Source organism: Accipiter gentilis, chromosome 14, assembly GCF_929443795.1.
Source record: "Accipiter gentilis chromosome 14, bAccGen1.1, whole genome shotgun sequence".
In the NCBI taxonomy this organism is placed as follows: domain Eukaryota; kingdom Metazoa; phylum Chordata; class Aves; order Accipitriformes; family Accipitridae; genus Astur; species Astur gentilis.
The window spans coordinates 4025066-4038193 of NC_064893.1; the positions used below are offsets into that span (position 1 = coordinate 4025066).

The 13128-nt window shown below is 42.6% G+C and overlaps 1 protein-coding gene across 4 annotated transcripts in view; it reads left to right on the forward strand.

Moving 5' to 3' along the window:
• Window positions 1–3229: 3229 nt before the first annotated feature.
• SUGCT (succinyl-CoA:glutarate-CoA transferase) overlaps window positions 3230–13128 on the forward strand; it is a 338675-nt gene continuing 328776 nt past the window's right edge. For 3 of the 4 annotated variants that reach the window (XM_049816964.1, XM_049816965.1, XM_049816966.1), the window contains exons 1-5: window positions 3230–3487; window positions 7540–7591; window positions 7684–7757; window positions 11666–11751; window positions 12524–12574. In XM_049816964.1, coding sequence (XP_049672921.1) covers window positions 3310–3487; window positions 7540–7591; window positions 7684–7757; window positions 11666–11751; window positions 12524–12574 — 441 coding nt within the window. In that variant the 5' untranslated portion in view covers window positions 3230–3309. The remainder of the gene's footprint in view (window positions 3488–7539; window positions 7592–7683; window positions 7758–11665; window positions 11752–12523; window positions 12575–13128) is intronic. The other variant, XM_049816967.1, reaches the window with a different exon arrangement.

Consider the following 13128-nt stretch of genomic DNA (forward strand, 5'->3'; position numbering starts at 1 on the left):
AACGGTTTAATAGAACAGCAAAGAAAAAACTAATAATGATAACACTAATGAAATGACAACAGTAGTAATAAAAGGATTGGAATGTACAAATGATGCGCAGTGCAATTGCTCACCACCTGCCGACTGACACCCCGCCAGTCCCCAAGTGGCGATTACCTGCCCCCAGTTCCTAAACTAGATGGGACGTCCCATGGTATGGAATATACCGTTTGCCAGTTTGGGTCAGGTGACCTGGCTGTGTCCTGTGCCAACTTCTTGTGCCCCTCCAGCTTTCTCGCTGGCTGGGCATGAGAAGCTAAAAAATCCTTGACTTTAGTCTAAACACTACTGAGCAACAACTGAAGACATCAGTGTTATCAACATTCTTCACATACTGAACTCAAAACATAGCACCGTACCAGCTACTGGAAAGACAGTTAACTCTATCCCAGCTGAAACCAGGACACTCCTGAATTCTCTACCGACCTCCCCAGCAGCACAAGGGGGATGGGGAATGCAGGTTATGATCAGTTCATCACACGTCTCTGCCGCTTCATCCTCTTCAGGGGCAGGACTTATCACACTCTTCCCCTGCTCCAGCGTGGGGTCCCTCCCATGGGAGACGGTCCTCCACAAACTTCTCCAGCATGGGTCTTTCCCACGGGCTGCAGTCCTTCAGGCACAGGCTGCTCCAGCATTGGGTCCCCTGCAGGGTCACAAGTCCTGCCAGAAAACCTGCTCCAGCGTGGGCTCCTCTCTCCACTGGTCTGCAGGTCCTGCTGCCAGGAGCCTGCTCCAGCGTGGGCTTCCCACAGGGTCACAGCCTCCTTCAGGAACCCACCTGCTCCGGTATGGGGTCCTCCACAGGCTGCAGGTGGATATCTGCTCCACTGTGGACCTCCCTGGGCTGCAGGGGGACAGCCTGCCTCACCAGGGTCTTCACCAGGGGCTGCAGGGGAATCTCTGCTCCAGCACCTGGAGCAACTTCCCCCCCCCCCTGCTTCTTCACTGACCTGGGTGTCTGCAGGGCTGTTTCTCCTACATGTTCTTACTCCGGCTGCCATTTGTGTGTCCCAGCAACTTTTTTTTCCTTCTTAAATATGTTAATCCCAGAGGTGCTACCACTGTCACTGATTGGCTCAGCCTTGGCCGGCAGCAGGTCCATCTTGGAGCCGGCTGGCATTGGCTCTGTCGGGCACAGGGGAAGCTTCCAGCAGCTTCTCACAGAAGCCGCGCCTGCAACCCCCCCTGCTACCAAAACCTTGCCACACAAACCCAATACAATCAGTTTGAACTGTCGGCAATTCTTCAGCAGAGTGGTAGCTCAGGCAATGAGACCTACGTATACAAACTCATGGGAAAATGGTCTCTTGGAGGAGAAGCTCATATTGTGCAGCGTAAACTCAATTTAGCAATGGTATTTATTAGCATTCCTGCTCTGTTCTCAGCTATGTTAATGTAAATCCTCAACAGCTCAGCAAAAAATAGTAAAGATTTTTTTTTTTTTAATTTTATTTCCACCGGTGCGACAAAGCACTACTTGATTTTGGGGTATTGCATAGTGTTAAAAAGGGCTTTCAGAACAGCAGTGAACAAAAGTTAGCCAATAAAATAAGCAGTACATTTCTATAGTTTGTAAACCAGTCTTGCTTTTTGTTGGCTTTAAAGAGTTGTTGGTTGGTTGGTTGTTTTTTTGTTGTTGGTTTGTTTGCGGGTTTTTGGTTGTTTGTTTTTTTGTTTTGTTTTTTTTTTTCAATGGCGATAACCAACTTTATATTCTCAGTGAACTCAGCTCTCCACTCTGTTTTACAATCTCCCTGTGAAAACTGGGGCAATATCCTTGCAATTCTAAAATGGAGAGTAATCCTTTACTGTTTTATCTTCTCTAGAAGACCAATTTTCTGTCTATTATTATTATGCACACAAGGAATGCCGTGTCTACACAAGACAGTTTATTGATGCAAGTATCAATTTGTCTGATCAGTCTTATTCCAGAAAAGGACAGCTTCATTTAATTTAAACCCTTTTCACACCAAGCAAATTAGAAGTAGGTACTGTTACACACATGGTGAGTTATAGTGGGATAGTTTTGCTGATGAATTTCTTCTTGTTGACGAATCCTAATTGCTTCTAGGTTTTTAAGCATCCGTGTCATGCTTTTCATTACACATCGCATGTCCGCTCAACAAACCCGCCATGCAGAAGATTTTCTCTACGTTCTTCCTCAGCATTCAGGCCGTCTGACGCGCAGTGCTTCTTAAGCCTGTGCTATTCACAATGCTCACTTTCAAGCAGTCGGAAGTTTCAGGTATTCTTGAGATGCAGCTGTCGTCTTATCCTCGCAGCCTATTTCTCACAAAGAAGTAGTGAACCTCTGTGCAGGCTCTGTTATCCTATTACAGAGCAAGAAGACACCACGGTGTTCCTGTTACAAGCCTTCCACTCTGTCCTAACACAAACTAAAAATAGTCTGAAAATACTTAGCTCAAGGAAGAATTGCTTAAAGGTCATTTCAAGCTGACCCTTCCATTGCCATATACACCTGAAGATACAGCGTATAGCGTAAGTAGCATTGCACCTTCAGTGAAGCCAAACGGAGATAAAAGGATCTGCCTCCTGCTAGCGAGAGGATTTAATGGCAACCAGTGCAACCGCCTACCTTGTCAGTGCGGGAAGCCGTTGTGGGGATGCGTTTTACTTTTATTCCATCTTGGCAATGTTTTATGTCGCAGTCCGTACACCGAACTGGCAGTACAAGTTTCTAGCTGCCAACCATTTGGCTTGTCCAGGAATCAGATGTCGCAGCGAAAAAACCCCGAAGTCTATTTTGTACAGATAGCGAGGTTTTTTACACAGGAACGGGAATTACTGCCGCAACACCTGCAGGACACCCCCCCTGTTTATGAAGTCCAGCCGCCTGCGTCCTGCACGCTAAGAAAAACAGGCACCCTTTCAACGGGGACTACTGGAGAGGCGAGGAGAGGCGAGGAGAGGCGAGGAGAGGCGAGGAGAGGCGAGGAGAGGCGAGGAGAGGCGAGGCGAACCGCCCCGCCGCCGCGGTCCTCCCTCCGCGGCGGCTGCCAGCAGCCCCAGAGCTCGCGGCGGGAAAAGGAGGGGACAGCTCCGGTGGGCAGGCCACGCCCCGCGCCTGCGCACCGCCCCAAGCCGGGAACAATTTGGCACTCCACGCGGGTGCGGGAGAAGGGGCGGGGCGGTGGCGGGGCGGTGGCGGAGCGGCGCCTGCGCGGTGTGGCGAAGCGCGCACCTTTTCGCGGCGCTCGGCGGGACTGCTCGGCGTTGCCTCGAGTCGCGGGCGAGCGGCGCGCGGAGATGCTGCGCGCCGGGCTGGGAAGAAGGAGCCGCCTCTGTGGCGGCGGGCTGTGGAGGAGCCCTCGCCCCGCAGCTGCTAGCGGCAGCGCCTCGCCGCGCCGCCCCGGCGCCCTGAGCGGCGCCTCCGCCTCCCCTAGGAACGGTGGCGGGGCGCGGGGCGAAGGCGCTCCCCCGGCAGGTAGCCGCGCCGCGCCCCTCTCCTCCTCCTCAGCCTCCCCTTCCCTCCCTCGCCTGGTCGGGCCCCTCTGCCCGTGCAGTCCCGCCGGGGCTCTGTGGCGGTGCCGCCGTTTCGCTGGGGTGGCGGGAGGGACGACGAAGACCTGCGGGAGGGAGGTCGGCTGCCGCCGCTCCCTCGCAGCGCTGCGGTCCGCCCCGTGGCCTGCGGTGAGGAGGAGGAGGAGGAGGAGGAGGACGGGGCTGCAGCGTGCCGGTGGCCGGGTGCCGAGCTCGCTGCCGGCCCTGCCTTCGCCGGCACCGCGGGGCCTGTGGCGCCGGGGCGAGGTCGTCGTGGGGCGGCGAGCGGGGGTCGCCTCGCGGCCGCGCCTGGGGCAGACGCGGCCGCTTGTGTGGGCTCGGTCCGCTGCTCCGCTCCCTGCCGGGCTGCGGGGCTTTGCCGAGTGGAACTGCAGCTGGACTTTGCACGGCGGCCGTGCCGCGCTGCTGGCAGCCCCGCTTGGCGGGTGGCAGGGAGCGGGTTAGCTGTGCGGACGGCTTCGGCGGCGGGGGTGTGTGTGTGTGTGTGAAGTGCCTGCTGTCCAGTTCTAGGGCTGATTTTTTTCAAAGGTTACAAAACTCGTGACTTGATACAGTTGTTTGTTTGTTTAATGAAGAAAAATAAAACCGAGCTGCAACGGAGTAATTTTCCTCTGGCTTTCAGATTTCTCTCTTACTTAAAAACATAGAAAAATACTGCCAATTGTGTTGATTGCACTAGAATAGGAGGAAGTTTGGAGTTCTGTTTCCCAAGATGAACATACCAAGTGCATCCCTGCGTGGAGTGTACCTATCGATCTGATGGTAGCTTGCTGCATGTATAAACTGAAAAAATATTGATTGTGCAATCAAAGTAGAGACAATAGACTTAAGGAGTGATGTCCTCCGGAACTGGATGTAACTGGAACAGAATCTATTTACTGTTAATTTGCATTGGTGCCAAAATATTAAATGTACTAATAAGCTCTCTTCTCAATGCCCTCTTCTGTCACTTACAAGTGTAAAGGAAAGATTTTTTTTTTTGGGGAATATGGCATGCAAATTAATTTCTGTTCTATAGATGGATCTCTCTTTTGGTTGCTTACTCATATTGTTACGTTATACCAACCTTGGGACAACCTTCTGAGCTTAACTAAAGAGTTTAAATGATATTGAGAGTCAGTGGATCTATTCTTCATCAAAGTTATTTATAAAAGATACATATGACCGTCTAATTTACAGTAAATTCAAGCATCATGGGAATAAAGAGTTTAGAAATAGGATATAGTTAAAGCTGAGAGAGTGGATTTTTCTTTCAGTCATCAAATTACTAGAATAATTAAAAGCAAAAATACAAGAGAAAAATGTAAGATCGCATTTTAGAGAATTTGGACTATTGAGCCAGAATTCCAACAAAAAACACTCTGTGGGAAAAGTCTGACTTTGGGTATGTGCCTGATAGGAGGCTAGTGAGGGGGGAAAAAAACCCCAAACAAACCCCATCACAACAGGAGACGCTTCTGGTCAATACTGATCAACTCTGATCTCTTCTGTTTGTGGTGTGGTTTTGTTTCTTTTTGTTCCTGCAATAAGGGGTTGGTAGTGCTCTGGTACCAAGGATCAGTGTACCCAAACTGCTGTTTCTCTGATAGTCAGAAGGCTTTCTATTGTAATTGTTTCAGCAAATTAATGTCTTGCTTGAATGCAAGTCTAGGTCCTATATGTTTTCTTTTCTGAATATCTGGGCTCTTCTGGTTTGAAGAGGCTAACAGGTCTATTTTTTTCCTCAGCTTTTCAAACACAAGCTTTTGATCTCTCCTTTTTCTTGTGTTTCTTTGTCATTGTGGACATCAGTGTTATTTACCAACTTTAAAAAAAAATTCACAATGGTCTGTTTGTCTCTGAAACAACAACTGTAGTCCCCTGTTCTGTTCCAGCTATAGAAGAGTCCCAATCCCTGAATGGAGTCTTAGATGTTACCATAATGTGAACGATATAATAATTAGTAAGGATTCATCAGTCTTAGTTATGCCTAAATGCATATTTACAGACTAATCTTAACGCTTTATAGGCTTCTTTGAGAAATATCTTTATGGATTCCTGCAACTCAGCCCAGGCAGAGAACCTGTTGGCTCTGAAAACTTGTTCTGGTAGTGTATCTGTAAGAAATATAAGTAACGCTAAATGCTGGCTCAGGAGGAGAATAAGTGAGCTATCGAGTGAGAGAGTGGAGCTTTAAAAGGTGTGGAAAGAATAGAGGAAGATGGACCCTTTTTGTTAACTAAAATGATATTTTTTTTTAGGGAGCTGCGCTCTTCAGTAAAGGTGTTGTTTACCTGTTTTCTGTAAACGCAGAGTAATGCCATTGTGAAGCAGGTGGTGCACTTGGTTCCTTAACAGACAAGCATATGCTTAAGTGTTTGCTCAACTAGAGCCAACTTGATAAAATTGAGGTTACGCTGGAGGATCTGTGGTGTTTATGTGGCACAAGCACAAGTATTTTCTTGGAACTTTCACTGAGGTGTGCAGCATTGAAGAGAGGTGGCAGCCTGAGTTTTTCCAAAGGCTTTGAAATGTGCGAAATAGATGGTCAGTCCTAGATGAGCTTGTTTTCAACATGCTGTTTGGTCTGCATATCGTATTAAAACCCAAAACATGTTAAGATCATATCCCTCTGGAGTGATTGGTAATAATTGAGGAAAATGTCTTGAAGATGAAGAATGGGATGCAAGTGTTCTCACTGAGAGCAGTATGGTGAATGAAAACGTTTTAGCAGAAGTCTTGAATTCCTAATGCTGCTTCATATCTCTGTAGCTTTTTTATTATGAATATCTCTCTATATCCATCTCCTTACCATATATACAGTAAGGTAGGAGGGAGAGTTATGGGGGGTGACTGAAGGGTTGCTCAGGTCTGATGGAGGAAGTGTGGAGCAGGTAACACAGGCATTCAATGCTGCATTACTCTGGAGACACACCACACTGCCCTGCATGCTTTGAGGGACTGTGGTTCTTTTCTCCTTCGTGTTCTGTAAAGAAGTCTATGCTTGAATTATTTGGGTTTTTTTGTGGTGTTTTTTCCCCCATGTTTTACATCTTTCTCTTACCTGGACAAACACCGAAAAGATATGCTTACCACGGGTTAGTATTGTATAATCTTTGTGGTGTTACTGGCTAGGTGTGGTGGGTTTTTTTGTGTGTGTGGTATGAGACCACTTTCCAAATAGTAATGAAATTACCATCCACATGGGGTGGTGAAGTGTTTGCATCCCCAGCCTGCAATTAAAGACACTGTGTTAGCAGAAGATAACCCAAGGTCACCAAAGAGAGAGTTGCTAAACCTGTGATCTAGAGCTATGAGGTGGCTTGCTCTGTCTGTGATGCTTACTGCCACTGCTGTGGTTTCTTAGAGCTGTTCACGTTGGAAAGGGTGAGGGAAAGGAGGAAAGCATTGTGATTTCTTAGTATCTTGCATATGCGACTGCCATTGAAAGTTAAAGATAGAATGAGTATTTCCTCAGGTCATGTATTCTGTCTTCAGTTTTGTAACCTCTTTTTTTGAAATGCAGATACTCTTTTTTTTGTGTGTGTGATGCAAATGCATAGGTCTACACAGATCAAAACACTTTGTGAGGATACTATGCTTTGCACGGGTCTGCTACCCGTTAGTTTTAGTTTGTGTCATTCTGATGTTGCTTGCTATGCTTTTATTGGATCTTTCTTCAGATAAGTCTTTAAAAGCTAGATGAGTGTTTATGGAAAGAACATATAAAAATATCTCTAAAAAGTGCCTTTATTGTAGAATTGCTAGGTGTTTAGAATAGGTTCTGCAATGCTAACCATAACATTTTCCAACTTTGAAAGGATTTACTAACATAACATACTCCTGATAACCTATCTGTGCAGAAAGCTTTATTATTCTTTATTTGGGGAGGGTGATGGGAGAGTGTCATAAAAACAGTGTTTTAGACTACCAATGAGAAACATTGTACAAAAAAAATAATTCAGGAGTAAGTAACTGTTTTCTCTTTCTTGCCAGGTGCTAGTAATGTAAAGCCATTGGATGCTGTGAAAATTCTTGATTTAACAAGGTTTGTGTTTTGTCTGTAATTTGGAACAGTCTGTCTAGATGCAAATATTCTGATAGGAAAAACTAAGAAAACAATCTTTTTTAATGTTACAGGGTGCTTGCAGGGCCCTTTGCTACGATGATTTTAGGCGATCTAGGGGCTGAAGTTATCAAAGTGGAAAGACCAGGTAAGATTTTTGTTTATCTATTTTAGATATAAGAATGTGGGCTAGTTTAACAAATAGTTTTTTATGTAATTTAAGTAATATGACTGAGAATGCAAGATTGAAAACTTTTGAAAATATTTAGAAAGACAATACTACCTTTATTTGGTAACGGTATGTTTTTGGTGAGAGTGTGTGTATGGTATTGTGCTAAGAAATAATTATGTAGGTATTTGTATATTTTTTTTTGAGCCAGCAGTTTTCAAGTTTTGAGAATATTTTACATCCTGGTACTATTTCTGGCATGGTATAGAGAGCTAGGTATTAGTAGGTTTGCTTATACATGTATGATCTCTTTGCTTAAAGCTTAACACTGTGCTCCACATATGTGTGCTTTGATCAGAAGTAGTCTGTGTCTATATTTAGAAAAGAGTGTGAGAAAGTTGAAGTTGTAAGGTCAGGTAACTTCTTCAGATATATTAATGTACAAATTGGTACTGAGTCACCCCTTACAAAAGTGCCTTATTCAATCACTCAAAACTAAATTGATTTTGTTTGAATTGTTTGGACTTTGCTTAGATTTTAAATTGGGCTTGTGAATGCTTAGGTGTCTGGTGTTTCTTTGTAATGTGGTGAGAGGGTTAAAACAGGGTTTTAGGCGTAGTGTTTGACATGTAAAATTTGACAAACATACAAATCCTTCCAGCAATTAGTTATATAAGAATTATGGAAAACATGTTTTTCCCATTTGGGAATTCAGAATCTTCAGCTCCCTTGCCTTTGAGCCAACATGTCTTAAATAATTTTAAATGGGAATACATTTTACTACTCAGGATTAGAATACTGATAAAATGACAGGCACTTTAATTTTGGAAACAGAAATTCCACCTTCTGTTTTCATCCTTACTATTACAAGGAAGAAAGGTAATATGAACACTTAAAATATATATGTGTTTTGTTAGCACTGCTTTTGTATAATACTATAGAGATCTAGTGGGATTGGCAAGCATTTTGACTGGTTGTCCTGGTTTCAGCTGGGATAGAGTTAATTTTCTTCCTAGTAGCTGGTATAGTGTTGGGGTTTTGGATTTAGTACAAGAAGAATGTTGATAACACACTGATGTCTTCAGCTGTTGCCAAGTAGTGTTTAGACTAAGTTAAGGATTTTTCAGCTCCTCATGCCCAGTCAGTGAGAAGGCTGGAGGGGCACAAGAAGTTGGGAGGGGACACAGCCAGGACAGCTGACCCAAACTGGCCAAAGGGGCATTCCATACCATGTGACATCATGCCCAGTATATCAACTGGGGGGAGTTGGCCTGGGTGGGGATCACTGCTCCGGAACTAACTGGGCATCAGTCAGCAAGTGGTGGGCAATTGCATTGTGCATCACCTGTCTTTCTTGGTTTATATTTCACTCTTGTAATCTTCCTTTTCATTATTATTATTATTATATTATTTTTATTAATTTTTATTTAAATTACTAAACTGTTTTTATCTCAACCCATGAGTTTCACTTGTTCTTGATTTTCTCCCCCATCCCACTGGGTGGGGGAGGAGTGAGCAACTGCGTGGTGCTTTGCTGCTGGCTAGGGTTAGACCATGACACTGGTAGAATAGTTTTAATATTCCAGTACAGTTACAGCTTGTTAATTAAAAATTAGCTTGTCAGAGAAATCTTTCTTTGGAATTGTGCAAAGTGACAAAAGTTATTTTCTGCATGAGGTAGTTGTATCTTTAAAGTCTGGGATCTAATATCTCTGTGTAGATGGAGATGGGAGTTCATTGGAAAAGGGAGATTTCTGAATTTGCATGCAAATCTTCATACTAGTGCTGAAAGTGTCTGAGGTTAACAATCTTCAAGTGTGTGTTTTCAGATGCAGAAACTTGTGTAGCTGATTGGACTCTGGGTCATTAGCTTTATAAATAGTATTTACTTTATTTTTATTTACTTTAGCTTAACACAGTGTTTTTTTTTCCACTCAGCACATGTACTACTTATTCAGGGATGTTGAGGATTGGGTAATGGTAAAAAAAAATGCTTCATTCTTATGGAATAACTACACTTTTTAGTTTGTGAGACCATACAAGAAGAATAACAAATTGCATGGCATTCAGTTCTTTTTAAGAAATATTCCCTGCATTTGGCTTTCAGTTTTATGCATCATTACGCATTTGAGGCATGTAATTATGCCGTAGCAGCTGCATGTTATGTCAGGTATTTTTTTCCTTCTTTAAGTTTCCATATTTTAAGTTTCTTTCATTTGGTGTTATTAGTTTTGAAAAGAGCTGCTGAATTTAATTACAACTTGAGATACTAAAACATATTACATTCCATATATTTTTATTTTAAATAGGAAATATTGAATGTTTGAACATTTAACAAAACATTGAATGTCTAACAAAAGTTTTGTCACATCAACCTATGGGTCATCCTTAATCACTCACTATTGTTTCAAACATTAAATTTCAAACATTTTCACTTTTGTGACAATCAATTACTGCATCAATTTTGTACTCTCAGATGAGACTGACAGTGGTATTATTCCAAGTATTTAGGTAGTAGGAATGGAGCAGTGTCAGTGATTAAGTATGAAGTAATGGTTTTGGAGATTTGCATTCCAGCTCTGAGTTTTGTTTTGTGAAGAAGGGCAGCCTGAGAATTCTGAGTTTCAAACATTTTAGGATGTGAGTAATTGGGTCTTTATGTGAGAGGATGTCTACTTTCACAGGAGTATTAATCCATAAAGGATAGTAGCCACACTAGCATCCTACATGGAAAGTATTGCTGAAATGTGTTGTTTTGAATGGCTTGAACTGGTAGCATACAGAAGGAAGGGTTTTTTTCCCCCCCAAGCTTCCTGCTTGAACCAAAATTGTTCTTTGAGACACTAAACAGGACAAATGTTGATGAATAATTTATATGTTTGTATAACTTCTGCCACAGTTGATCTTAAATGACCGTAGACTTTGTATTACCATAGTATAATTATGACAGTGGCTATATTGTGTAAGACCAAAGGTCCTTCAGCTTGTTTCTGTACCTATGCTAGTATCAAAGAGTCTTCTGTGTTGCCTCACTACAGAAAGTTTTCACTTGTGAAGTTAGCAAGTAGATAGAAGTCTAGATATTGAAATAAATCTAGGAATGCTTGCTAGCACTTGGGATTGTGATTATATCTAAATTTAAATTTAGCTTTAATTCTAATTAAAATAGATTGCCAGTCTTTGTGACCTTTAAGAAAGGTTTAAACTTGGAAATTAAGCATAAATGATACAGCGACATCAGTGTCTGCAGCAGCTGTAATGCCATCTTGCCTTTCTGTAAGGCAGCAGCATGTCTGGAAGGGCTGGAGGTGGGGGATTGCACCAGCTATAGCAAGTGCTTCTTTTTGTTGGTGTTCTGCAGCATGCAGCTTAAGAAGTTATAGCTGATCAGTGGTATCTTGATGTTGTGTCCAGAGTGTTTCAGGAATAGTTTGTTAACCATGTGCCCTCTGTGACTTGGTGCAAGACAAGAGCTTCTACTAAATTCTTCCGGATTGCCTAAAAGAATGGCATTGTGGCTCTGCTTTTAGTTAAAAACAAACACCGTGCCCCACCCCCCCAAACCAAAAGGAAAACAAAAAAACAACCCACAAACAAAAAACAACCAAAAACCCCACAAATACTTTGGTGGTGTGTGGCTCTATTAGTATTTTGAAGCCTAAAAGTAATCCCGGCACTAGCAAACTCTATGTTCACTTTGCTTAATCACATTCACTTTTAGGTGTTTTTTTTGACGCAAATATCCTAAAATATATATATTAAACTAATTTTTGTTGTGCCTGCTAGATGAAGCTTAGGTGGTTTAAATATGATGTGGGAGGAAAACTTTTTATTTGTTGGCAGTATAATATTGGGCAGCTATGAAAATGTGATGGTATTTCTTTCAGGAGCTGGTGATGATACAAGAGCCTGGGGCCCACCTTTTGCTGGAGCAGAAAGTGTTTATTTTCTCAGTGTCAATAGAAATAAAAAGGTAAATGGAGTGTGGTATTGAACATTAGCCTAAGTTTTCTATAATTACAACTGAAGACATAACACTTTGATTCTTAATGTATGTCACTGAGCAATAGTTAAATTGGCCTTAAGTTATGAATAAATTTCAGGAGAAGAGCAAAGAGTTCTTTTGAACAAAGAAGGCTGCAAACTTCTGGTGTGGTGCTGTGGTCAGCTGAGGCAAATTCAAAAAGCAAGAGTGGTCCTGCCAGTCCTCAGTTGCTGGAACAAATCGACTGAAAATGAACCCTGTTGAAACTAAGGGTTATTTTATTTGAAGGATCAGGTTTTTCAGGTGCATCAACTCACCTGACCTGCATCAGCTGGAGCTGGAGGAGAGCAGGCATCATACCACAGTTAGGTTGGCTAAAGCTTGTGAAACTTCAGGATTAAGATGGTTTCGTGACATGCCTGAGCTGTTTAATGGCTTGTTGTTATTCAAACAAATGTTTGTGGTGTCCCCACATGTACTTGCAGTAGTAGGTGCTGTGCAAACATACAGTGAACAGACTGCAGTGCAGCTCCCAGCTGCACGTCAGACTTGTTTTGGTGCTTGTCTGATCCATTGGTGAGACAGTTCACTTTGTTTTACCAGCAGAATTTTTTTTGCAGGGGGAGGTGGGGTCTGTGTTAAAATTTACTTAATTGATATAGCTGTGGTGTGAAACTTGACTGTTGGTTATCTCTAGAAGAGGCTGATAATCACCAGAAGGGCTTTTACATAAATTACTCTTGTTTTTTTTAATCCCCAGAGTATAGCTATCAACATGAAGGATTCAAAAGGAGCAAAGCTAATCAGAGAGGTATGTTTTGATAGCATGCAAACTGTGCCTGTTTTGTATTGTTTTGATCCTAAGTAATAAAGAATAAACTCTGCATTTCAAGTATTTATTTGATATCTCATAATTAAAAATGTGTGCAGTAAATTTGTTAAATTACAGTATATATAGCCTCTGTACTCTGTGATTTTTGGACTGAATGTTCAGTGTAATTTCTAATGATTATAGATATAAAATCTACATGAAAATGTCATCAGAAGCTTCAAATGAAATATTGTGAAGAAAAGGTCTTAACAGCCTAGTGCTTTCCTTTCACTGTTGCTGTATTTGATCTTGCTGTACTACGTCATTAGAAACAGTCAAGCTGGACTGATCTAATGAAGTCAGTGAGCAGCTTACGAAGTGGAGATAGTGGGCTCCAGTATTTGCAGGTTTTTTAATGTTACTGTGTATTCATGACTTCAGTTGCTGTGCATATTTCTGAGAAATACTGTCCTGTAGGTCGAACTTAATATTTGTTATCTTGTTCAGAATGTAAGAGTCTTTTAAGGGTGATCCATTTTTCCATTGAAAAATTA